The 26,791-nt window shown below is 46.0% G+C and overlaps 1 protein-coding gene across 2 annotated transcripts in view; it reads right to left on the bottom strand.

Moving 5' to 3' along the window:
• ADD2 (adducin 2) overlaps positions 1-26,791 on the bottom strand; it is a 124,136-nt gene that overhangs the window by 38,218 nt on the left and 59,127 nt on the right. The window contains exons 2-7 of one of the 2 annotated variants that reach the window (XM_040223984.1): positions 23,806-23,923; positions 17,475-17,691; positions 15,616-15,754; positions 4,624-4,775; positions 4,118-4,198; positions 541-690 (exon numbers count right to left, since the gene is read on the bottom strand). In XM_040223984.1, coding sequence (XP_040079918.1) covers positions 541-690; positions 4,118-4,198; positions 4,624-4,775; positions 15,616-15,754; positions 17,475-17,657 — 705 coding nt within the window. In that variant the 5' untranslated portion in view covers positions 17,658-17,691; positions 23,806-23,923. Of the gene's footprint in view, positions 1-540; positions 691-4,117; positions 4,199-4,623; positions 4,776-15,615; positions 15,755-17,474; positions 17,731-23,805; positions 23,924-26,791 lie in introns of those variants that run through there. The other variant, XM_040223985.1, reaches the window with a different exon arrangement.

Genomic DNA, 26,791 nt, shown 5'->3' with positions numbered 1-26,791 from the left:
CCAGAGACCCTCAGGGGACAGCCTGCTCCTTGATGGTCTTGCCTCTGTTCTCTCCCAGTTCTCTTTGCTCCTGCCCCAGCTCTCAACCCCCCTACCATATTGTGAAAAGTGGACACAGTGCAGGTTCCCACCATCTGATCTCATAGCAAGATCTGTCCATGCCAGAGCCTGGGCTAGGGGGCAGGTGCCAGCCTGACCTAAGCAGAGGCTCAGAAGGTGCCATCACCCAGACAAGTGGGGCCGGTTTGCGTATGCAGCAGTTGGGGGACACAGCGGGGCCGACAGTACACACCTTCACCTTATCTCCCCTCACTGAGACTTCCACAGTCAGAAAAATGGAGAGGAGGAGATTCCCACATCGGGTGTCCCTCCTCACCTTGGCCTGAGTTCTAGGGAATCTTTCCGGAACTGCATTAAATGGTGAGTTTGCTCCTAGCTTGGAGGGGCTTATGTCTCCCCTTGGGGAGACTCTCAGAGAGACAGGTGCCATGGGTCTGCTGCCATGGGGGCTGAAATGCTGGCTGAAGGGCTGACACTCACCGCCGCCGTGGCCGGAGTGTGCAAGTGGATGATGCAACGCACGTCGGGTCTGGCAGCGTAGATGGCCGAGTGCAGGCAGAAGCCCGTGGTGTCCACGGGGAAGCAGCTACTGCCCTTCTCCACCACCTCTCCCAGGATGTTCACCTTGATCTGGGCCGGGGTGGGGGTGAGGAGGAAGAGAGACTTCTGACCACCAGAAGGCAGAGGCCCCTCACTCCCCTCCCTGCAGGTGGGTTGGGCATATGCCCACCCACCAACGTCCACTCTCCACCACACCATGGGCAATGGATGTGCTTGGTGGTGGGGTGGGGGGAAGAGTTCCTGCCCGCAGGGTAAGCACACAGGCTACTAGGAAACAAAGGCAAGTTTAATTCAGCACAAAAAATGCGAGAGTTTCGCAAACTTTACTGTGCATGAGGATCACCTGGAGATCCTATCAAAATGCAGATTCGAATTTGGTAGGCCAAGAACTCAGCCTGGGAGTCTGCATTTCCGAAAAGAATCCAGTGATACCCCTGCTGTTGGTCCACGGACCACAGTTTGAGTATCAAGGTGCAAGGAGAGAGTCATTCACAGAATTCTCTAGAAGCAGATAGGATGAGTCTTTAATCCCAGTGGAAACAGGAGAGCAGAGAAGCCTTCCCAGAGGAAGGAGCATCTAAACTGAGCCTTTTTCTTTTTTTCCAGCTTATTATTTTGAAAAAATTTAATCACACGCAAAGGTAAAGAGGATAGTATAATGAACATCCATTTACCAGTCACCCAAAAGCTAGGTCTTAAAAGACAAATGAGAGAGCAGTCCCTGGTCTCATAATCTGCTTTTGACTCCAAGGGGTTGTGGGTGTTACAGTGAAAACACAGGCACGCCCATGCATGTGTGTACACACACACACACACACACACACACACATAACTTCTGGTGGCTGTTGCTGGCCTGGCACACAGCTAAGCCATAGCACTTCCTGCTTAACATAAACAATCTCACAGAACATCATCATCAGAGAAGACCACTTTTGACTGTGACACAGAAGACAGAAGCCACTCCTTAATCGTGTCTAAGCAAAGGCAAAAACAAGTTTGTACAAATGCAAACATGACCAACACAAAGGATCATAAGAGACTACTACAAGCAACTATTAACATATGCCAATAAAATGGACAAACTGGGAGATGGGCAAATTCATTGAGATGAACAACCTTCTAAGACTGTACCAGGAAATATGAACAGGTCAATCACACGATTGACCTATGATTAAAAGCTTCCAACAAACAAAAGTCCAAGAACAGGTGGCTTCAGGTGTGAATTGTATCAAACATTTAGAGAAGAGTTAATACCTATCTTTCTGAAACTCTTCCAAAATAACAAACACTCCCAAATTCATTCTATGAGACCACCAATATCATGATACCAAAACCAGAAAAATATCTCACAAAAAAAGAAAATCACAGATTAATATCACTGATGAATATGAATATAGATGGAAGAATCCTCAACAAAATACTAGTAAACTGAATCCAATAACACATTAAAAGGATTATTCAGACAGAGGATGAGAGGGTTGGAGGTATCACCAGTGAAACGGACATGAATTTGGGCAAACTCTGGAAGATAGTGAGGGACAGGCAAGTCTAGTGTGCTGTAGTCCAGGGGGTTGCAAAGAGTTGGATATGACTTGGTGATGAACAACAACACACCATGATCAGTGGGATTTATCCCAGGAATACAAGGATGGTTCAATATATGCAAATTAATCAGTACGATACAACACATCAACAAAGTGAAGAATGAAAACCACAAGATCATCTCAGTAGATGACTGACACTTCCTCCCAGTTAACAGGAGACATTCATCCTAACTGCACCAATAGCAGCTTTGGCCTCATTCTGTGGCCCCCACCCCAGAACTGCCCCTGGCCAGACAATGCTAGTTGCTCAGTCGTGTCTGACTCTTTGTGACCCCATAAACTGTAGCCCGCCAGGCTTCTCTGTCCATGGGATTCTCCAGGCAAGAATATTGGAATGGATTGACAGTCCCTTCTCCACAGGATCTTCCCAACCCAGGGATCCGACTATAGGTTCCTGCACTGCAGGCAGATTCTTTACCACTTGAGCTATAGGGAAGTCCCCATCACCTCCTTCTTAGGTTCCAAATCACTCAACACAACCCTAATCCTGAAACAGGCCCTTCCAGACACCCTTAGGCTGAAAATACCTAATGCTCCACAAGCAGTCTCCCAGAAGCTCGTAGGTAGTTAATTTAGCCTAACTTATTGACTAGAAGTGTTTGCTGGACATTAGCAGGCTAGATTTTTCCTTTCTAAAAATCATGTCAGCTTTGGCTCTTAAAACTACAGCACAGGGACAGGCCCCTGAATGCAGCACACAGAGCAGTTCCACGACACGCCTACCACACCCAGCCCCGAGGCCCAGGCAGGCAAGTGGTACCGAAGCAGGGGACGCGCTGCTGACAGCACCAGTTCCAGCAGAAGCACAAGATGGTCAGCAACCCTCTCTTACAAAACCCTATTTTAAGTGAATTTTACAGGATGAACATGACTTTCAAGTGGCCTGACCCATGAACGTGGCAGCCACCCTGCCATCTCAGGAACTTAAACCTGCAAGGCTCTGATGCAGACCCTGGTTTCCATTCAGCTCAGCTCCCCAGCCTCCTTGGCTGGGTGGCCCACTCAGACTTCCCTCTCTGGGATGAGCTCTCTCTGCCCTCGTGTGTTCCTTATCTCAGCCGTGGATATGTGACCTGTTGTCACACCAGAATCTCTACAGCATAACAGGACAGTTACTGTCACACGGAGTGCCTTTGTCCCGTGAGAAAACAGTCCCCCCTCTTGAGGAGAGCTCCAGGGCCACAGGGTGTGTGGTTACTGCCATTGCACAAATTTGAAAACTCAGCCCAGAAAGGGGACCCAGAAGCTCTCTCTCTCATAGCACTAGAAGAGCCTTGCATTGCTTTGGGACAAAGCACTGGCTGTTGTTCTAATGTACCCCTGAGCCAGGAAGGCCTCCCGACTCCCAGCCTTTGAAGTCCAAGCCTGGGCTCAGAGGCCTCTAGTCTCATCGTTCCTTCCCTCTCCCTCCTAGTGTTTTTGCTGCCTTCACCTCCCATTTGGTCTCTTGGTCACATCATGCTCTTTGCACAGTTTGTTTAGGTGTCCATGTGACCTCTCCCACCAGACTGCAAACTGCTTGAAGGACAAGATGGCAGTGGCTAGCACGGAGCAACAGAGAAGGCAATGGCACCCCACTCCAGTGCTCTTGCCTGGAAAATCCATGGACAGAGGAGCCTGGTAGGCTGCATTCCATGGGGTCGCAAAGAGTCAGACACGACTGAGCGACTTCACTTTCACTTTTCATTCTCATGCATTGGAGAAGGAAATGGCACCCCACTCCAGTGTTCTTGCCTTGAGAATCCCAGGGACGGGGGAGCCTGGTGGGCTGCCGTCTATGGGGTCGCACAGAGTCGGACACGACTGAAGCGACTTAGTAGCAGCAGCGTGGAGCAAAGATGGTACTGTTATTTCAACAAGAAATTGGTAGTGAGATGTCACACTGTACTTACCAGGCTGGATGCTGTGACTTCGCTGCAAGAGACTCCCTTAGGGCTGATCAGGAAGTGGTCCTGCTCCTTGCTGACTCTCAGCTGGAGGAAAGACATGTGTTCCCAGTGGTGAGAAGGGAGAGGGGCCATTTCCAATGATACTGTGCTTGAATCACCTTTACCCCTGAATCCACTGCATACAAATCTCCCCCCACCCCAAGACCACTTACTTCCTCCTGACCCATGAGAGATGAAGACTCAGCCTTTATTTGGAGCCAGGGAAACGGAGCTATAAGAGGAATCTCCCAATGGTCAAGGGTGGCCCTAGAAATAGGATGCAGCAATTCCTGGCTCCTCATCCAGAGACCTGCCCGCGAGGCAGGTTGTCTATTTCAGGTAGCCACAGTGGCTAGACACCTTGGAAGAGCTCACGGCCAGCAGTGTCACAGCCATGCCAAGGCTCAGGCAGTCTCCCTCTGGGGGAGGCCACAGGCAGAGCCCCACCCAGCCCCGGACGCCGTCCTCACCGTCACGTAGGTGTCGCTCAGCTGGGCCCAGCCATACAGGTCCAGGAGGCGGTAGACACTGCTGATCTTGCACCGCATGAGCCGCTCCCCCTTGGCCAGGTTCAAGGAGTCGGCTGTGTGGAGGTCATTGATGGGCATCATCATGGAGAAGTCTGAAGGGGCACAGGGCAGCTTTCAGGTCAGGAGCTCCCGTCTGCACTCTCCTGCCTTGCCCCCACCCTCTCCAAATTCTCCTGGGTGCTACATCCATACACAAGACTCCTGTGGGCAGGGAATTCAACATCCTTTGACCCTGACTCCAGAGGAGAAAACCCTCCACAGAATGGATAGTTGTGCCCAATAAAGTCCTCTGCTCCTTAAGGGAAGAAAGGCATTGCTTTGGGTCAAAACCCATGGCCAGACTCAAGGCCACAAATGCAAGGATCTCAGCTCAAGCTGACTATAAACCCTAGAGACAGACATTGAATAAATGCAAAAATAAATTTCTGAGTGGAAATATGGGTACATTTTATCAGTTAGCTTTAATGAAGAAGTTACTAAGCATTATTCTATTGTTTTAACTAACTTTTTCTCTGATTTGGAAAAGGGCAAACAGAAAGCCAAGTCAACCAGGAGGTAAATTCCTCAACTTTTTCTGACAAGTCATAAACCTCCAGAAGTCAGTGTGGCTGTGGTAGGCTGAAGGGCCAGAGGCTGAGGGTGGACTACTTCTGACCGCCTCCAGATACGCAGTTGCTTGGCTTTTTATGGCTCTTTCTGGGAATCTGGTAATATGGAAATGAACCTAGAGAGTTTGATAGTCTCCTACTCAGGGCACCCAAAGGGTCTAGTCAGTCCCATGAACCATGCTGACCACTGCCTGCATGCCTCCGGAAGCCAGAAGAGGGCATCTGAGCCCCAGCCCTCCAATTAATCAGTGTCTAGGAAACAATAAGAGAATCAATAGGAAAGGGTTCTGGCTTAAAATGATGTCTGGCTGGGAGCCTCCTGATGCTGCCTTCCTCAGCGTCCCTCTAAAAACTTTAATGGATGAAAATGCTCTTCGGAAGCTTCCACCATCACTGCAAACCTCACTGCCAAACCACATGATGTACGTCCTGTATCAGGTTTGCCATTAGCTGAAATGATAAGGCCTGTGAATATGAAGGTGGACTGGGAGCACAAAGCAAGCAGAGCAAGCCTCAAACACCCCAAGTCAGGAAGATGCCCCCAAAAGGCTTGTGCCCACCAGCGGTGGTATGCCTCTAGGGCATGGGTCCAGTACAGGAAAGTTGACAGGGATACAAGTGGTCCAAAGACCTGGCTGAACTGGCAAGAAAAACAGCAACAAAATCTCAAAATTAAGGATTTCTATTCCAAATACAAGTCCCCAGACAAGTATTTGCCCCTGGCAGCAAGAAGGGAAGCACATCAAAAGCATAAGGCCCCCAAGCAAAGCTGGAGATAGGAAGAGGCTGTTGTTGGAAGAGGTCTTTGAACCCTTCTTTTAGAAATAACTGTGGAGTCCCCAGAGACGATCAGGAGGCCAGAAGAGGTCTGAAAATACTCGCTATCATGTCCTTTGTGTCCTGTATCCCCTAAGAGTTCCCCTCCCCAACCCTGTGGAGCTTCCCGTGAGGACTACCACTCACAGGCCCAGAAGAGGCCAGTGGGCTCCACAGGAGTCCCCGGTCCTCTGTCCTCAGGGGCTTCTTGCAAAGGATGCTTATTCTGATCAGCCTCACCAGGTGAAGATCTAACTGGACCATTACTTCAAAGCACCTAAGAAAACACAGAGATGAAAATCCACCAACCCCCAGGAAGCTACCGACACGCTCTACAGGAGAAAAAAAAAAAAAGGAAACAAAATCCTAAGGCGAATGGAGCTGGACAAAGGACAACCTTTCTGGGCTTGGACTCATGACACCTGGAATTTTCCTTCTCCACATTCCCTGACTCAGTTACCCTGGCATGCACCAACCAGATTTCCAGGCATCCAACTGTTTTCCTGGCAGATGCTGATGAGTAAAGCAATGGAAAGCCCTATTTCTCTTTCAAGAGGAAGAGTGTAAGATCAGAGACATGAAAATGATGAGCAAGAATTTGATAGACATGGGACAAAGACAAGAAGCCCTGGCATCTAAGCATATAAGTAGATCACTCACCTAGAGCCACACATCCTGGAATGAGAAGTCAAGTGCGCTTTAGAAAGAATCACTATGAACAAAGCTAGTGGAGGTGGTGGAATTCCAGTTGAGCTATTTCAAATCCTGAAAGATGATGCTGTGAAAGTGCTGCACTCAATATGCCAGCAAATTTGGAAAACTCATCAGGGGCCACAGGACTGGAAAAGGTCAGTTTTCATTCCAATCCCAAAGAAAGGCAATGCCAAAGAATGCTCAAACTACCGCACAATTGCACTCATCTCACATGCTAGTAAAGTAATGCTCAAAATTCTCCAAGCCAGTCTTCAGCAATACATGAACCGTCAACTTCCAGATGTTCAAGCTGGTTTTAGAAAAGGCAGAGGAGCCAGAGATTAAATTGCCAACATCTGCTGGATCATGGAAAAAGCAAGAGAGTTCCAGAAAAACATCTATTTCTGCTTGATTGACTATGCCAAAGCCTTTGACTGTGTGGATCACAATAAACTGTGGAAAATTCTGAGAGATAGGAATACCAGACCACCTGACCTGCCTCTTGAGAAACCTGTATGCAGGTCAGGAAGCAACAGTTAGAACTGGACATGGAACAACAGACTGGTTCCAAATAGGAAAAGGAGTACATCAAGGCTGTATATTGTCACCCTGCTTATTTAACTTATTTATATGCAGAGTACATCATGAGAAATGCTGGACTGGAAGAAGCACAAACTAGAATCAAGAATGCCAGGAGAAATATCAATAACCTCAGATATGCAGATGATACCACCCTTATGGCAGAAAGTGAAGAGGAACTAAAAAGCCTTTTGATGAAAGTGAAAGAGGAGAGTGAAAAAGTTGGCTTAAAGCTCAACATTCAGAAAACGAAGATCGTGGCATCTGGTCCCATTACTTATAGGAAATAGATGGGGAAACAGTGGAAACAGTGTCAGACTTTATTTTTTTGGGCTCCAAAATCACTGCAGATGGTGATTGCGGCCATGAAATTAAAAGACGCTTACTCCTTGGAAGGAAAGTTATGACCAACCTAGATAGCATATTAAAAAGCAGAGATATTACTTTGCCAACAAAAGTCTGTCTAGTCAAGGCTATGGTTTTTCCAGTGGTCATGTATGGATGTGAGAGTTGGACTGTGAAGAAAGATGAGCGCTGAAGAACTGATGCTTTTGAACTGTGGTGTTGGAGAAGACTCTTGAGAGTCCCTTGGACTGCAAGAGATCCAACCAGTCCATTCTAGAGGAAATCAGTCCTGAGTGTTCTTTGGAAGGACTGATGCTAAAGCTGAAACTCCAGTACTTTGGCCACCTCATGTGAAGAGTTGACTCATTGGAAAAGACTCATGCTGGGAGGGACTGGGGGCAGGAGGAGAAGGGGATGACAGAGGATGAGATGGCTGGATGGCATCACCAACTTGATGGTCGTGAGTTTGAGTGAACTCCGGGAGCTGGTGATGGACAGGGAGGCCTGGCATGCTGCGATTCATGGGGTCACAAAGAGTCAGACATGACTGAGCGACTGAACTGAACTGAAATAACAGAAGAAAAAAATTTGAGTTCAAGACGTGTGTGTGTGTGTGTATGTGTGTGTGTGTATAAAGTATAAGGACTTACTGCATTCCACTGAAAGAAAATAACCCACAATTAGATGCTTTCTGACAACATTTCTGAAATGTGAGAGTAAGGAGGAAATTCCACAAGCATCTAGGAAAAAACAAAAGGTTACCAACAAAGGAACCAATAATAGACTGTTTTAGAGTTCTCTGTTATAGCAACAGATGCCAAAAGAAAATACTATAGGAGATTGATAAAAGTAAACACTAAAATAAAGTGACACAAAGCAGGTAAAAATAAAGAGACCATCAAAAGTAGCCCAGCCAACTGTAAACAAAAAATAAACAGAGGTCATAATATGATCAAAGTAGAAGCCAAGGAAAATAATGCTCTTTTGGACAAAAAGAGCCATTTTGTAGGTCATTTTATATGGAATAAAAGCATAATCCATAATGGAGCTATAGCTATCAAAACATTTATGCTTTGAAAAGCATTTTATCAAGATATACAAAGCAAAAGCTGTCTAAATACAGAGAAATGAACAGAAATCAAATACAGTGGGAGACACAACATTAATTTTTTATGAAATAAAAAATGATAAATGAATACATAAATGAAATACTATGCCCCAGGGATAGAGTCTATATCCATGTATCATTTAAATATGATATTATTAGGCCACAAAAACAAATCTCATAAATCCCCAACACAGACAATAAGTAGGCTACATTTTCTAAACATAATGGAATAAAACTAGACATTATCAATAAGCCTTTAAAAGAATACAAATTCTACCACTAACAAATGAGAAAGCACACTCCCAGAGGGTGCTTATTTTATTTTAGAATAAAAATGAAGCCAAAACAGCAACTGCAAGCTACCTAGAAATTAACAATAAAGAAAATTCTACATGTGAAAATTTATGGAACAAGATCAAATTTATACTCAGAGAAAAAACTTCATAGCCTTACATGTTTCATTATTGCATTAAATATGAAAATAAATCAAATCCATTTTATTCTATTGTAGAAAAATATAAAGACTAAAATAAACCAAAGAAAAGTTATGGAAAAGAATTGATGAGTATAAAAACAAAATCAATGAATCAGAATACAAGGAAATTAGGAGAACCAATATGTAAATCCAAGAACTGGCTTATGTGAGAAGATCTATGAATAAACCAGTCTCTGGAATTGCCAGTAAGGAGGAAGCAGGAATACACAGCACCAGGAATGAAAATGGGATGTCATATCCACAGCAGAAAGTTTAAATGATAAAAATAATATTGTAAATCATACTAGTAATTTTTAAAGCCATGTGAAATGAATTATTTTATTTAAATATGACCAAAATTTACTCAAGAAGCAGCAAAACAAAATTTTAAAGAACTTTAAATGAAACAGAAAAAAAGATGTTATCCAAGTATTTCAGATCTGGATAGCTTCAACAGTGAATAATAAGTCTTCAAAGAGCAGAGGCTTCCTATCTAATTTTTTTGCTCTGTTAGGGAAAAGATGTGGAGAAGGAAATGGCAACCACTCCAGTATTCTTGCCTGGAGAATCCCATGGACACGGGAGCCTGGCGGACAGTCCGTGGGATCACAAAAAGTCGGACACGACCGAGTGACTGAGCAGCAGCAGGGCAAAGAAGAGGGTGGGGATCCCCCTGATTCATCTTAGGGAATGACAGCCTTAATGCCAGTACTAAACAAAGGCTGCCCCCAAAGTTAACTGCCTTCATCACGTGTAACTATGGATGTAAAAATTAATAAAATTCCAGCAAATCAAAACCAGAAGAGTATTTTTTAAAGACTGTATCAAAATCACAAATGATTTATTTCAGGAATGAAAAGAGTTCAATATTCAGAAATCTGTTAATACAATTCACCCACATCAAGGAAAGAAACATCAATAAATACCAAAAATGCATTTTATAAAATTCAATATCCATTTCTGAGAAAAACCCATATTGAACCAGAATACAAAGATATTTCCTCAACATGATAAAGAATAATTATCTCAAACTTGTGGTAAAAGAATTACCATTAAAGTCAGAAACAAGACAAAGATGATTCCTCTCTGATCTATTATTAAACATTGTTCTGAGAGTTCTAATGGATGCAATGAGAAAAGTGGAAAAATAAACCAAAGGGCAAAATGTTGAAGAATGCAAAATGACTGTATGATTTCTTTCTATATACAAAACCCAAAAGAATTCATTGAGAAGATACAGAATTTAGGAGCTCAATAATGGGTTACTATATATATATGTGTATATATATATAAAACTCCAATGATGTATAATATATATATAACTCCAATGATGGATATATATATATATAAATGTATACAATGTATATAAACATAATATACATAAATACACACACATTTATATGTATATATAACTCCAGTGATTTCCCTAGGTGACAGCTATAACCAGAAAAAGATCTGAATGGAGAATCACTCAAAATGACAAATTACATAAAATTTCCAGAATAAATTTAACAAGAAATTAGTAAGTGTCAGTGTATGTCAAAAACCACCACAATATTACAATTATCCTCCAATTAAAATTAATTAATTAATTAAAAAAAAAAGAAATTAGCAAGCACTACATAAAATCATGAAAGGAGTATATCAAGGATGTATATTGTCACCCTGCTTATTTAACTTATATACAGAGTACATCATGAGAAATGCCAGACTGGATGAAGCACAAGCTGGAATCAAGATTGCCAGAAGAAATATCAATAACCTCAGATATGCAGATGACACCACATTTATGGCAGAAAGTGAAGAGGAACTAAAGAACCTCTTGATGAAAGTGAAAGAGAGTGAAAAAGTTGGCTTAACGCTCAACATTCAGAAAACTAAGATCATAGCATCCGGTCTCATCACTTCATGGCAAATAGATGGGGAAACAATGGAAATAGTGAGAGACTTTATTTTGGGGGGCTCCAAAATCACTGCAGATGGTGACTGCAGCCATGAAATTAAAAGACGCTTGCTCCTTGGAAGAAAATCGATGACCAACCTAGACAGCATATTAAAAAGCAGAGACATTACTTTGCCAACAAAGGTCCATCTAGTCAAAGCTATGGTTTTTCTAGTAGTCATGTATAGATGTGAGAGTTGGACTATAAAAAAAGCTGAGTGCTTAAGAATTGATGCTTTTGAACTGTGGTGTTGGAGAAGACTCTTGAGAGTCCCTGGGACTGTAAGGAGATCCAACCAGTCCATCCTAAAGGCAATCAGTCCTGAATATTCACTGGAAGGATTGATGCTGAAGCTGAAGCTCTACTCCTTTGGCCACCTGATGCGAAGAACTGACTCATTTGAAAAGATCCTGATGCTAGGAAAGATTAAAGGCGGGAGGAGAAGGGGACAACAGAGCATAAGATGGTTGGATGGCATCACTGGCTCGAGGGACATGAGTTTGAGTAAGCTCTGAGAATTGGTGATGGACAGGGAAGCCTGGTGTGCTTCAGTCCAAGGGGTCGCAAAAAGTTGGACACAACTGAACAACTGAACTGAACTGAACATAAAAATAGCTACTATCTTTTCTGACGGACATTAAAGAATTAAATAATAGAAGACATATCATTTCCGAAAAGATTTAAAATTCATTCATGCAGGTATTTTGTAAGCACTTGTTACATGCCAGCTACTTTTTTAAGTTCAGGATACTACTCTAACAGTGAATGAAACATACAAATATCCTTTCCCCAATGGAGCTTACATTCCAATATAAAATTGAACATTTATAAAGTCTCCACCAAATTAATCTATTCATTTAATGCAACCCCATTCAAAATCCCAGAAGGAATTTTTTTGAGGTGAATAAAGAGATTGAAATACTTCTAAAGTTATTTTAAAGAATCAACTTGTATGATGGCTGAGAAAAATTGCAAATGAATAATTAAAAGTATTTTATTGGAAGATAAAACATAGGGAAGGTGTTTCTAAGCATACAATCAAAAGCAGACAACACAAAAGAAAATAGAAACAGATTCAACTCCATGGAAATTATTCTACAACACAAAAATATCATGAAAAAATTAAAAAGCAAAGGAGACACTGGAAAAAATCTGCAGTGTATTTGATAGGGAGTAGAGAAATGGCCTTACTTTATGAAGATTTTTAAATCTGTAAAAAAAGAATATGCGTGCTCAGTTGTATCTGACTCTTTGCCACCCCACAAACTATAGTCCATTAGGCTCCTCTGTCCACAGGATAGTTCAGGCAAGAACACTGCAGTGGGTTGCCATTTCCTCCTCCAGGGGATCTTCCCAATCCAGGGATCGAACCCTCATCTGCTATGTCTCCTGTATTTCAGGCAGATTCTTTACTGCTGAGTCACCAGAAAAGCCCAAGAAAAGAATGTGCAAGTAAAAAACTGGCAAAGGGTATGACAGGCAATTTACTATTGATCTGTAGCCTGTCACCGTATTTCACTCTGATGATATGACAGGTGATAAATGGTACTTTGTGTTTTAAGCTAAGCTAAGCTAAGTTGCTTCAGTCGTGTCCAACTCTGTGCGACCCCATAGACGGCAGCCCACCAGGCTCCCCCGTCCCTGGGATTCTCCAGGCAAGAACACTGAAGTGGGTTGCCATTTCCTTCTCCATGAAAATATTCCATAAATGAATTTCAGTAACTCTTAAACATTGCACAAAATTTCCTAAGAACCTGTGAGAGTATAATACCTGGCAATCCTTTCTAAAACAGAAATTCACCTATCTGCTACATTACTGCTGATGATCTGAAATGTACATGATCTCTAAAAAATAACAGTACTGAATAAAACTGAAAGGATCATCAAGTTCCTACATAATACCAAAGTATTTATCCAGGATTACTGGCAATTTGGTATCCTTTTCAGAAAAAAAAAATCTCAGAACTTACAAGCATGTGGCATTTCACACTGCACCAACTGAGTAACAGTAAATGAAGGTATAACCACGACAACTTCTTCACCAACTCTTGTGTCCTGAAATATGACGTCTGCCCCTGGCAGCTACCATTCCAGTTCCACAGGGTATTTTCTAGTCAGACAAGCTGTACAATGATCATTCTTTTCAAAACATTCCAGACCATTCTCATTTTCTTGAATCATAATATCTTCCTTTGTACAATGACCATTGTTTTCAAAACATTCCAGACCATTCCCATTTTCTTGAACCATAATGTCTTGCTTTTTAACTCTCTGTTTTTTCAGTGTTATTCCTTCTTGTACAGATGAAACCAGTCCTTCTACTGACAGATATACAACACTGTCTGCTCCTAGATAATCTGAAATATGCTCAAATTCTTATTGGCAATAAGTTCTTCTTTTGTTGGTATGTTTATTCCCATGAAGCATGGATATCTAATTGGTGGTGAAGCTATGCAAATATGTACCTCTTTTGCACCAGATTCTTTGAGTAACTTGATTATGGGTGAGATGGTATTGCCTCTCACAATTGAATCATCTACAAGAACAATTCTTTTTCCTTTAAAGTTGTCTGACAGTACTCCGAATTTTTTTGTAACACCAAGTTGTCTTAACCTCATGTTTGGCTGAATGAATGTTCTTCCTACATATCGGTTTTTACATAGCACCTCCACGTATGGAAGCCCACACTTTGTTGCGTAACCAAGAGCAGCAGGTGTAGCAGATTCTGGGACAGTGCTAACCAAATCTGCATCCACCGGGGCTTCAATGGCCAGCTGCTGACCACAACGATATCTTACTGTGTAAACCATCTGGTCTTCAAACATACTATCTGGTCTTGCAAAATAAACATATTCAAAGATACAGAAAGCCATTGCGTTTCCTTCAGACCTTGGTATAATCTTTTATTTGATTACTAGTAAGATTGAATATTTTCATATACATATTGGGGCATATTGGGTTTTCTTTTTGTCATGCCCAATATGTATACGAAAATATTCAACCTCATTAGTAATCAAATAAAAGCACTCTAAAACACAAAGTACCATTTATCTCCTATCATATCATCAGGATGAAACATGGTAACAGACTACAGATCAGGGTGGAGGAAATGGGCACTCTTGCATTTCTGGTAGCAATGTAAATTTGTTCCATCTTTCTCCAGGGTAATTAGGCATTATGCATGACAATCTTTAAAAGATGCATATAATTCAATCTAACAATTTTACTTCTAGCAATTTATCTTAAGAAAACAGTCATGGATTTAATCACAGATTTATTGACAAGGATGTTTCTTGAACTGTCATTCATAATAGCAAAAAGTTGGGAATGACCTAAAAGTCCAAAAACGGGAAACTGATTAAAATAAACTATGGCATATTCAACCAGGCATAGAGTAGCATACATCTACCAAAAAGTATGTTATATAACCGTATTTCTTATGTGAAAAACTAGTCAAGATACGGTAAGGATATAAATTTGTGTGCATAATGTGATTGCATTTTTTGCATAGTCTCCATGTATTAAGAAAAAAAGGCTGGAAGGACACACACCAAAACATTGATAATAAGAATGTCTTGGTGGTAAGGACACAGTTCAGTGATTTTTAATTCCCTTTCTTGATTATTTTCCTAATTTTCAACCATAATCCATTATTTTATTGAGGGAAGTATTTTCCAATGTTTGTTTCTTACAGATTGTGGGCAGAGCTTCAGAGCCAAGGAAGATGGGTTTGTACCTAGCCTTGGCTGCTCGTGGCCCTTGTCTATGGAGTCAGGTTGACCTGTGCAGTGGGGCGTGGAGACACCAGCTCCAAAGGCCTCCTTGTGTCCCCTCCCAACTCCATCTCCAAAGGAGTGACTCCAGGGAACTGAGGAAATAGCCGCCTGAGAGCTGGATGCTAGGAGGATTTTCTTAGGTTCTGTACCCAAAGCTAGAGTGATGGGGAGCTGAATTCTCACTCCCAGGCCTCAGGCAGAGGCCACGTAAGGGATCTTGGGTTGCAAAGCTCTTCCCTTTATGCTAATCCCCTTATGAGGGGTGGAGGTGGTGGGGTTATACCTAGGCTGCCCTGCCTCTCTGCAATGACACTGGGTTATACTACCCCCTCCCCAAGCAGAACCACCCCCTGCCCTCCTAGTTCTGGGCATCAGGAATCATTCTCCATGGGCCTTTACATCACAGCAGCATTAGAAGCAGAGCCAGGAACTTCTTTCCCTGCTGCCCAGATCCCCCAGTTCTGCTAAGGCAGCTGTACCACTCACTCCGTAGCCTGGTAACCGAGCTGCTTATTACTGTGCCTTCCCCCCACCCCACCCCCCACTTCCTCCACCTCTGCTCCTGGCAGCACCCCAGTTCCCCACGTACTCATGGAAGATGTTGGGAAGACTGCGTGGGAGGTGCTGGCCATGAAGTCCGCAATCTGCCGCAGGGCCCAGATGTTGGAGGAGTTGTTCCCCTTCTTCATCTGCTCCTGGATAAGGCCTTCCAGCTCCTCCCTGAAAGACTGAAGCAAGCCCCCAAGGCGTCTTCCCAGTGTGTCTCAAGTGGGAGGGATACTGACGGCCCCTCTTCCAAGTGCCCACCTGTGACCTCTGGGTCAGCTAGATCAGAGCCATATACCTGGGACCTCAGGAGCCTCCCCAAACTGCTGCGCGGGGAGCAACAAGGAGATGCTGGGACTGGATCCTATTCCCTTTGCCCTGGGAGAAAACTCCAGGCAATATATTCTCTAGAATCCAGGTCCTTCTGATGTCTTAGTGATAGCCTAGACCCCTCCCCACCATCAGACATAGCAGGACTTCACTTTAGTAATTAAAAGACATTTTAAAAAACAGAATGAAAAAGTATTCCATCTTTCCTGTCATTAGTTCTAGGCTGATGGCTCTTCTGGGCCTCAGTTTCCTTATGAGGGGTGGGGATGATGGGTCCTATACAGAAGGAGTTGATGACCTCAGAGGTCACTTCTGATGACCTGCAACTCTAAGCCTGGCTTTTCAGACCATCAGGCCATGGATAGGGCATGTCAGCCCATCAGGTGACACTCAGGAGGAAATAAGGAGCCACTTCGGTGTTGAGGAATCTACAAAAAAGGACAGAAGCAGAGTGACTGCCTCTTGGCCCTGTCTCCTGCCTGAGAATAGTCCCACCCTTCAGGTTCCCAAGCTTGGGTTAGTACTAACTCTGCCTCCGCTCCTACCACACAACAGCCACCCGTTATGGTCTCACACGGGGATTCTGTCATCCCAATGCATTCTCCTCCAGACCCCCCAGCTCACTGTCACCTGTCACCAAGACCTGGGGCCCATCCTCCTTTAGCGTTTACTGTGTGCTCTCAGCTGGGTCACACACAGCCCACTGCATGCCCTGGCTCTCCAATACGTTGGCAGGGACTGGGGCAGAGCCCATCCTGGCCAGTACCTGGAGATGCCACTCCTCCCTGGGCTCACCAACACTTAGGATCGTGTACGGTTTCCTGAGGACCGCCCAGCTCTACTCCCTGAGAGACCTAATGCCTCTGTTCCCACTGTTCCTCCCCCGCTGGGAGGGCCTGCATCATGATCCTGCTTCACTGGTCCAGTAGACCCACCCTCCATCCTTCCCAACACACCACCTGAGAAGGGGCACTGTGTCCATGCCAGGCAGGTGCCAACTGACCTCAAGACTCTGGCCAGGGCTGGGTGACCCGGACTTGGCCCTCTGCTCTCTATTCCCCGCCTCCTGGGGCTTTCAGGCCCACTTCACTCCTGCCTTGGTATGTCAAAGCCTTATTTGCCAGGACAGAGTTCTCGGAGGTGTGCAGAAAAAGGAGCCCCAGACCTCCCACGTGGCACCTCTCGCTGGCCCCTGGTTTACCCGAATTGTTCAGAGTTTTTGGTGAAGAGGGAGAGGAAGACTGGAAAGTGAGGCTCAGAAGGGGCACGAGGAGCTGAAGTAGGGCTCTTGCTTCTCAGATCCACCTTCCCCAACCAGGGAGTCAAACACAAGCCATTAGCTGCACATAAGCCAGGTTTTGCCATCCGCCAGCGACTAGGGAGATACTCAAATACCCACGCAGCCAGAGCATCTTGCTCAGAGCTGAAAACTGCTCCGTCTCTGAGCAGGCGGAAGAGAAGCAATTTCTCTTTCGGGTTCACCGGGTTCGTCAGCGTCCTCCGCACCACTTCCCCGCCCTCCTCTGGCCTCCTTCCTCCTCCCCCGCCCGCGGGGGTCAGACCCCCACTCACCGGGCTCTGCAGGATCATGGTGACGCGCTTCTTCTGCTCCATCAGGTTGAAGTCCTGCCGCAGGTCGGCCGCGCGGCTGCGAAGGCGCAGGTACTCGGGGTCGTCCTCAGAGAAGCGTTCGAAGTACTGCTGACCCTGCGCGGGCGGCGGGGAGGCGGCCTCGGGGACGGTCTCTTCACTCATCGTCCTGGTAGGTTTGTAGTCCACTCCTGGACCCCTGCCGAGAAGAAAGGAGGGTGCTCCCAGTCGGGGTGCACCGTTCCTAGGCCGGAGGGCTTGGATTGGGGGTGGGGAGTGGGATGAGGCTATTCCCAGGAGAGTGTGAGCCGGGAGGCGGGTTGGCAGGCAGGGCGCCGCGGCTGCCGGCCTGTAGGGGGCGCTGATGCATCGTCCGACTAGGTGGGTCTGTTTGTCACTGGCTCCGGCTCCCCAGCCCTTCCCTGCCTGACCCGCGGGGCTCCGGCGCCCGCACTCGGGTTCAAGTAGACTGGTCGCCCAGTGCGAGCCCAACCTGCAAAGCTTTGGGGGCATTTTGTGATGTTTATCCACACAGTGTTAAGCTATTCACTTGATCTAAAATGTAAACCCTCTAAGAAGCCTCCTGAAAAACATGCTGTGGGAAATCCACGAAACTGAAAAGAGAACGGGGAACTTCTAACAGGCTGAGCGGTGCTTTTTTTTTTCCCCCACAACTTTGACTTTGCTCCCGCCTCAGGAAAAGAATTATTGGTTAATCTGTTTCTGCAAAACTTGTCTCACTGGAGAATCATTTCTTATCATGAATTGAAAAGAGGTGTGCAGTTTTTATTAGTGGAAAATGAGTTTCTCTAAACCTCAGTAAATGCATATTGAGAAACAGTGAAACAATGAACACTGATTGAAGGGCCCCATATGCCGGGCTGCCCAGAGGCCTGGGTATCTAGACCTGGGGTGAGAACTAGGGCCGTCCTTGGAAGGTTGGACTGGGGACAAGTCACTTATTTTTTCCACTCAAGCAGGCTTTTAAAAATGCCTGAATGATGAGTGAATGAATGTCCTTATGGCCATACTGGAGTCCTGCTGAAGAAGCAGGCTGCTACTCAGCCTTGGCTTCCCAGCTGTGGGACTGTGGCCACCAGTCTGCCTCTGTGTCAGCCCTGCTAGGCCCTCAAGTCTGGGTTATCATGCTCCTTCAATATTACAGAGCTTCAGCCTTCTCCCAGGTGGCTGAACCCCTTCTTAGCAAAAGAAGGCAAGTGCCTTGACTGAACAGTAACTAGTTTTTGAAGGCAAATAGGAAGATACCAACAGAAGAGCTTTACCTGAGCTCAAGGTAGCTGGCTTTCATCCTTAATCTGCCTCACTTTGCCTCTGGGGGCTCCCTTCCAGAAGGAGGTGGAGCTGCCATTGTTCTCTCAAAGCAGCTCCTGGCCTCTCCAGACCTGATCTGCTCTGCCCTCTAGGCTCATCCTGTTAGCCCACACCTTAGCCTTCATTCCAGTCAGCAGCTCGTTAAGGAACAGGCCTTGTTGACAACCAGATAGCATATTCTTGTTGTCTATGAGACATCTGCGACTTCTTCCTCCATCTTCTGTCAGCACTTTACCTTCTACCTTACAGTTCTTCCAAGTAGGGTAGACAGGGGCACACTAGGCAAGAGAAGTTAAGTGGGAGCCCATCCCATCAGCCCAGAACACTCGGGTGATTGATTGATATTATCGTTATTTGCATTCTTGTTCTTTGGGGAAGGCAAATAGCAAGTCCAAGGGAAGACACATGGACAAGGTCCTTCAAGGGTCAGCTGAAGCTCCAAACCCTTGGGGTTCTCAAGCTTGGGTTCACATTGGAATCACCTGGAGAACTTTGAAGAATACTGATATCAGAGATTTTAACATTATTAATCTTGGGTATGACCTGGATATCAGGATTTTTTTTTAAGTTCTCTGGGTGATTCTAATGGGCAGCCATGGTTGAAATACCACAGATAAATGTTTGTGGTTATGGCGTATGAGAGGGCTTCCCTGGTGGCTCAGCTTGCAAAGAATTCACCTGCAATGTGGGAGACCTGAGTTCGATCCCTGGGTTAGGAAGATCCACTCCAGTATTCCGGCCTGGAGAATTCCATGGACTGTATGGTCCTTGGGTTGCAGAGTCAGACACAACTGAGAGACTTAAAAAAAAAAATTCATTCCAGGAGCTTACCATTTCTAGCAAGCATGCCAACGTGGGACAAAGCATCTAACGCTAGTGTTATGCACCACTTCCCATGGCTGTCCAGGCCCCTTCCTGCCACTCTAACTACCAGCTACCACCATACTCTTGACCTGGGCAGCAAGAGTGGTCCAAATGCCACCACAACCCACTTTTGCAAGTCTACAAAGCCATGACCCCTGGTCTTAATTCTGTCACTAATTAGCTCCTTGTGAAAGCCCTCAACAGATCTCCATCAGTCAGCACCATCCTTACCAGCCATGTCGATGAGATGGAGACGGGAGGAACGAGTGGCCTGGGAGTGGCAGCCCAAAACAAACATTCTCTAAACAGACATTTTGAAACATATTTGGCAGGTTGCGAGAATGTTTGAGGTTGTACTTAGTGACATTTAAAGCCAGATTCTTCATCTCAGTAAAGAGTGATGGAGTCTGTCGGGGATGTTTCGGGCTGAATTAGCTCCAGACTAGAAGCCTGCAGGGAGAAGGCAATGGCAACCCACTCTAGTACTCTTGCCTGAAAAATCCCATGGATGGAGGAGCCTGGTAGGCTGCAGTCCATGGGGTCGCTAAGAGTCGGGCACGACTGAGCGACTTCACTTTCACGCATTGGAGAAGGAAATGGCAACCCACTCCAGTGTTCTTGCCTGGAGAATCCCAGGGACAGAGCAGCCTAGTGGGCTGCCATCTATGGGGTCGCACAGAGTCGGACATGACTGAAGCGACTTAGCAGCAGCAGCAGCAGCAGCAGCAGCCTACAGTGCTGCCCCAGTTCTGACATTCCCTTGTTCATGGACTCAGGTAAGTACTTTCCCTCTTTGGATCTCATTCTGTCCATCCTTAAATTGGGGGAACGAACAGAATGGACCTTGGGTCCCCATCCAGCTCTGACACTTTATGGAGAGAAACAGACTCATGTAGAAAAAGGCAGAAGGATGGAGGATCTAGGTTTCCTGGAGCAAGACCTTCTACCCACATCTCCCCAGTGCCTCTTCCTCAAGCCAAATGCCAAAAGAGAAACATGTGCAAAGAACACGCATGACCTACTGATGACTGCCTTGTGGTTTCAAGTCAATCCCATGCACGTGGGTTGAATTAAGAATACTTCACCCGCTTCGTGCTCCCAGCAAGCCTCATCTCTGGAACTTGGGGAATAAGAAGAGAGCACAAGGTCAAACATCATGGGAATGCATCAGAGCCAGGCAGACTTGGGTCACCACCCAGATTCTCCTGGGCAGACACTGCCGCAGACCAAAGTTCTTCCAGAGGCATTGCCCCACATACACACACCTATCCATTTTCATTCTCTTTGGCACCTTCACAGCCCCAAATCTTTGATGTTATTTTTAAAATAGCAACAGACAATCCCTCAATGGATACACTGGATGTGGGCATGGAGATCCTTGTGTTCTTTGTAACACCAAGTCACAGCTGAACTGTCAGCTTCTCTGGGACTGGTACCACCAGGTACTGAACCTTCCTGGCCTAAATCCTTTTCATCCAGGCAGGAAAAGGCCGGTCCTCTCCCTTCCTTTTAGAGTATTTGGATTTTCCAGGAATCGATCTGTGAAGTCTCTGAAGTAGCTCTTTCCCGCAAAGCATGAGGAATGAAGACATTCGGGGCCCGATGGACAGGAGCCCCTAGGCCGGCCTTCACTTGTCAGAGCCCAGTCCCATAGGGCTGCTCCAGTGGGCAGGGGAGGAAATGGAACCCTGAGTCCCTCACCATGACAGCAGGAGCCGGAGGCATCCTTCTGTGCTCCTTCCTTCCCTTCCCAAAATGCTGGGAGGTGATCAAAGCTGTGGGCAGCAGAACTTAGTGGTTAAAAGCAGGACTCTGGAACCAGACCACGAGTTCAAATCTCAGCTATGCCCGTTTTTAGCTGTGATATCTTGGGCAAGTTACCTAACCTCTCTGTGCCTCAGTTCCCCATCTGTTAAACAGAGATTGCAACTATTTAACTCCTCCTTAGGTTGTCGTGAGGACTGAGTGAGTTAATGTATGTGAAGTAGTTCAAACAGTGCCTGGTGCAGACCAAGTGCTATTAGCGCTTATTATGTGTCATTTAGGGGCTAGAATCATCATAGCATGAGGAACGTGAGTAATGAGAGGCTTATGATTCAATTGTAAACAGGTGCATGCCAAATAACTGTAATTATATGTTTTAGTCCCCAAACTAATTCAATCTCAGCTACATTAGCAAAAAGAAGAACCAGAAAGACTGATGAGAATGCTTTTTACTCTGACCAGATAGTGGGAACGTGTCAACCTGGAGAGCACAATAAAAGGATGTAAGCAGGGTGCTGAAGATCACAGAAGGCTGGCGCTTACAGGGCCAGGAGTGGCATCGTAAAGAGTGTGTGGGGCCTCTGGCTCCAGTTCCTGGCACATGCGATCTCTAAAATCTCCAAAAGGCATTAGGAGTGTTTTGTTGGTCATAATGAGCCCCTTTCACCAAGCCTGAGCTTTTATGCAAATGAGTTGACATGGTGGGCACTTAGATATTTCAAGGGAGGGACTGGCCACTGAGAAAGACCGTGCATATAATTAAGGGATTGGAACTCAGCCCCATCCCAACCACAGAGGGAGGAGAGGAGAGGCACTGGAGATTGCTTTCAATGAAGTGGCAAATGACTAAATCAATTTTTGCATAGCAATAATGCACAACCCCATTAAAGAACACTAGATAGCGAGGTCTGGGGGAACTTCCTGGCTGGTGAGCACATTTCTGGGCTGGGTGGTGACAGATCCCACAAGGAGCAGGTGTGGAAGCTCTTCACCATGCCCTAATCCCCCAGACTCTGTGCTCTTTCTTTTAGCTCTTCCTGAGTTAGATCCTCTATAATAAAACTGCAGTTGCAGTTGCAAGGACTTCGGTGAACTATTCTAGGGAATCATAGAAACCGAGAGGGAGGTTGTGAGAACCCTCAAATTTATAGTCAAGTCGGCCAGAAGTGCAGGTGGTCAGAGGACCACACCTGCAGCTTGCCTCTGAAATGGGTGGAGTCTTGTCCATGACCTTGCTTTTTCTTATGTGCCCTTTTAACTCAGGGTAGTGTCAGAATTGAGTTGAATTGTAGGACATCCAATTGGTGTCAGAGAACCGGTGATGAAACAAGCAACTTTGATTTGTGATTTATTTTCATTTCCAGGACAGCTCTGTGAGACAGACATTGTCCCTACTTTACAGATAAAAAGACTGAATCAGAGAGGTTAATTAACTTGCTAAAGATCACACAGTGGAGTCGGGATTTCAACCAGGCCTGTCTCTGACCCCAGATTCTGCATTCCTCCTCTCCAAATATCTGCTGGACTGCCATGTGGAAGAGGGATTAAGCTGATTCCTGAGAACCTCAGGGGGCCAGAACCAGGAAACCAAGTGGTTATTGCAGGCAGGCAGATTCTAGCTAAGGGTGCTAGGGTGAAATTTCCACCAGCAAGAGCTACTCAGTATGGAGAAGACGGGACAGGCTGCCTTGTTAGGTGGTGAGCTCTCTCCTTGGAGCCAGGGTAACCACAGGATGTTGTAGAGAGGCCTCTGCCCTGTTGGGGTGGGACCAGTGACCTCCGAGGTCCTTCTGATGCCATGATGGCTCTTTTTTTGTTGTTGAAGAATCGTCGATGATTGTTGTGCCAATCTGCACTGTACAGCAAAGTGACTCAGTTTTAGACATATTTGCATGATTTTCTCAATATTCTTTTCCATTATGGTTTATCCCAGGAGATTGGATATAGTTCTCTGTGCTATAGAGTAGGACCTTGTCGTTTACTGAGTCTATATATAATAGCTTGCATCTACCAACCCCAAATTCCCAGTCCATCCTTCTCCCCCAACCCTCACTTCCTTGGCAACCACAAGTCTGATCTCTATGCCTGTGAGTCTGTTTCTGTTTTGTAGATAGGTTCATATGTGCCATATTTTAGATTCCACGTATAAGTGATATCATATGGTATTTGCCTTTTTCTGACTTCTTCACTCAGTATGATAATCTCTAGTTGCACATGGTTGCTCTTGAGTCAGTGGGATCAGGGGAGTTCATGGCAATGACCCCGAGTGTCTGGAAGCTCATCCTGGTGAGATGAACCCAACCGAAAACTGTGTCTCACCCCCTCCCCCTCCCCATCACCACCGACTGATTACCAGGAGGCCGCAGCAGCCTTGCCCCAGGCTGCCTCTTCTCAGCACTCAGCCTGCACACTCCGCTCCACTGCCCGGCTCGAAGACCACATCTATAGGATCTCAAACATCCGGGTAGAAACTGGAAAACACAAACACGACAGATTTCAGGGTGTTTTCTGTACCACCACAACTCTTTGCCCTGTTTTTGCAGTACCATTAGGTGCTGGTTTATTTTAAGAACTGTTGGGGAATTCTTGAAAATGAACTGAAGATGAATTTTTATTTTAAAAGCAAATTCTGTCTATACAAAGGTAAAGAAAGCTTCATTATCTTTACAATTGGGATCAAAATTCCTTTCAAAGAGAGTTGTTGGAAAAATCCCTTTGCTGAATGTTGGCCAAAGGACCCCAGGCTTTCCCAGTGGCTTAGCTGGTAAAGAATCTGCCTGCCAGTGTAAAAAATGCCAGAGATGCAGATTCCATCCCTGGGTCGGGAGGATCCCCTGGAGAAGTAAATGGCAACCCCCTTCAGTATTCTTGCCTGGGAATTCCCATGGATAGAGGAGCCTGGGAGGCTACAGCCCATGGGGCCGCAAAGAGTCAGACACGAGTACCTACTACTGCCAAGGGGCCACAGGGGAGAGTGGCTGCTCTGCATGGTGGAGGGAGTTGAAGGTGGAACTCCAAGCAAGCCCAAAGTGCACACACAGCTGGGCTGGAAGGAACTGACCCCTTCCTGACAACCCACTCCCCCAAATACTTCACTAACAGCTCCTAAACCCACACGTGCTGGTGTGACTGATTTTTGGATGCAGCCCGAAGAGGCAGAAGAGGTCTGAAGAATATCACACCCTGGGGAAGTGGGAGGGTTTTGAAGTTGCACAGACTATGAATTGGTGGATGTAAGCCAACGTCACCTAGAGTTCAAGGGGAAGAAAGGCCCCAGCTAATATCTAAGTAACAGGTCATAAAGTACTACTGAAGGAGGAATGTAAAGTAGTTAATGTCTTATAAACAATGACAAGTGACTGACCCAAAAATCCTAGTTACTAATCCAAAAGTCCTGAAGATCAAGGTCATCAAAGGTTTAATCATCAATATACTTTTTTTTTTAAGTGATAGTTATGTTTTTTTTTTTTTTAACTTGGGTGTCTGTTGTTTGGACCCAGAGATGGTTACCTCACCCAGAGCTGGCGTCATCCCCACCCCCAGATCCACTTCCACCTGTGGGTCTGAGGACCTGTGCTGTCCTGCCGGTCCTGTCTCATCAGCCAGGAAAGGTGCATTTGGAAAGACTACTTTCACCAAAGAGCGGGCAAGGGGAATTCATCTTGGGAGGTCGATGTGCCCAAGGGAATCTGGGATGCTGAGTGACCCCTGAGGCACCACTGCCCTCTCAGTCTGTCTGGGAACCCCAGGCTCAGCATTCCAGTGCTGAGAAGCCCCCTGATGGGTCCAGTCCTGATGCTCACCCCTCTAGTTAGGGTCTTGACATTTGTTTCCAAAGGCTCTTCTCTATGCTCTGTATGTCCAGCTGCCAGCTGCAGGTCTCCTAACCATGGGTCTTATTTTTAGCTAGAAAACAGGGTCACTGCCAGAACTTAACGCCACTTCCATGCATTGCCTAACACTATGGGAACCCTGCCTACTGGGGTTTGCTGATGTGCCTCTGATGTGCTGCTTCCTGTGGCGGCCACTGACCTGCCTTACAGACCAATCCAGCAGCCAGCTTGTCTTACGTCAAATGCTAGCTTCCTCCTCTTCACCAGCAGCCCCTGGCACAGAGATGAGGTTGCCCATCCCTGCTAAGGCTTGGGTTTTCAGTCTGAGCTATTACTTGTGTCCATAGAGAGAATTAATGTCCCCCAAAGGGACCTGCTCCATTCATGTAAGAAGAGAGACATCTGTCCCACAGATAAGTATACACTGAACACTGACTAGTACCCATCCTATCTCCATGAGTGTTGATATTCCACTATTAGAGCTCCATTCCTTAAGGTATAGTATTAACCCTTGATTACAATGAAAATAGCCCTGAGAGATATTATAGGCAAATGCGTTATTTTAAATTCTCCTGTGTTACCAAACCTGTCAGATCTCTGATTGCAGAGTCAGGCTGGGCAGGGCCAGGACAGGCACCCGATCAGCAAGTCTCAATGAGGGAAAAGAAAGAGGAAGAGGTCTGATGCCAGGGCCACTCAGGAGAGTCCAACTCTGGGGGGCAGAGCTGGGCCTCAGGGAACCCTGGTCTCGGAGACAGAACGCTCTGAGCTGTGCCTGCTGTCACAGCTCAGAGAGAGGGTCACGATCCATTCCAGTCAGCCTTTGCCTTCCCCAGCACGTGCTTCAAAGGCCAAGCTCACCCAGGCCCCGTGGGAAGAGCTAAGCAAGGAGTGCCCCATGTAGTGAGAAGGCCTGACACCTCCTGGGAGGCCGCCCCCACTCAACCCCCCACGCCCACCCCAGGGTCACCTGCTCCCTACTCTCAGGGTATAGCCAAGCCAGCTGGGAGGCAGAACAAGTTAGGACACTGGATTTCAGCCCTAGCTGGTTGCTCGCTAGACTGTGGCCTCTGTCCTCCCCACCCCAGACGTCCCACAGCCACCTTGAAAATGACCTGTCTAAATGGACCATCACCAGAGCCTCTCTCCTCCAGCCAGCATCCCATCCCTGCCCCCCACCCAGCTGGCCACCCACCAAGAGCCCCAGAAGGCAGGCTTGACTTCTCCCTCTTCATGCTCTGTGTCCCTGTTGTCACCATACTCTCTGGTTTTATGTCCTAAATATGTTCCCACCCAGAGCACCACACCTTGAATCAAGCCAGTGTCATCCCCGTTGCTTTCAGCAATTCACTTCAGTTCAGTCCCTCAGTCATGTCTGATTCTTTGTGACCCCGTGGACTGCAGCACGCTAGGCTTCCCTGTCCATCACTCCTGGAACTTACTCAAACTCATGTCCATTGAGTCAGTGATGCCATCCAACCATCTCATCCTGTCGTCCCCTTCTCC

The sequence above is a fragment of the Oryx dammah genome, unplaced genomic scaffold (genome assembly GCF_014754425.2).
Source record: "Oryx dammah isolate SB20612 unplaced genomic scaffold, SCBI_Odam_1.1 HiC_scaffold_25, whole genome shotgun sequence".
Classification (NCBI taxonomy): Eukaryota; Metazoa; Chordata; class Mammalia; order Artiodactyla; family Bovidae; genus Oryx; species Oryx dammah.
Note: the sequence above shows the minus strand (reverse complement) of the source record. Positions and strands in the feature narration are given on the sequence as shown.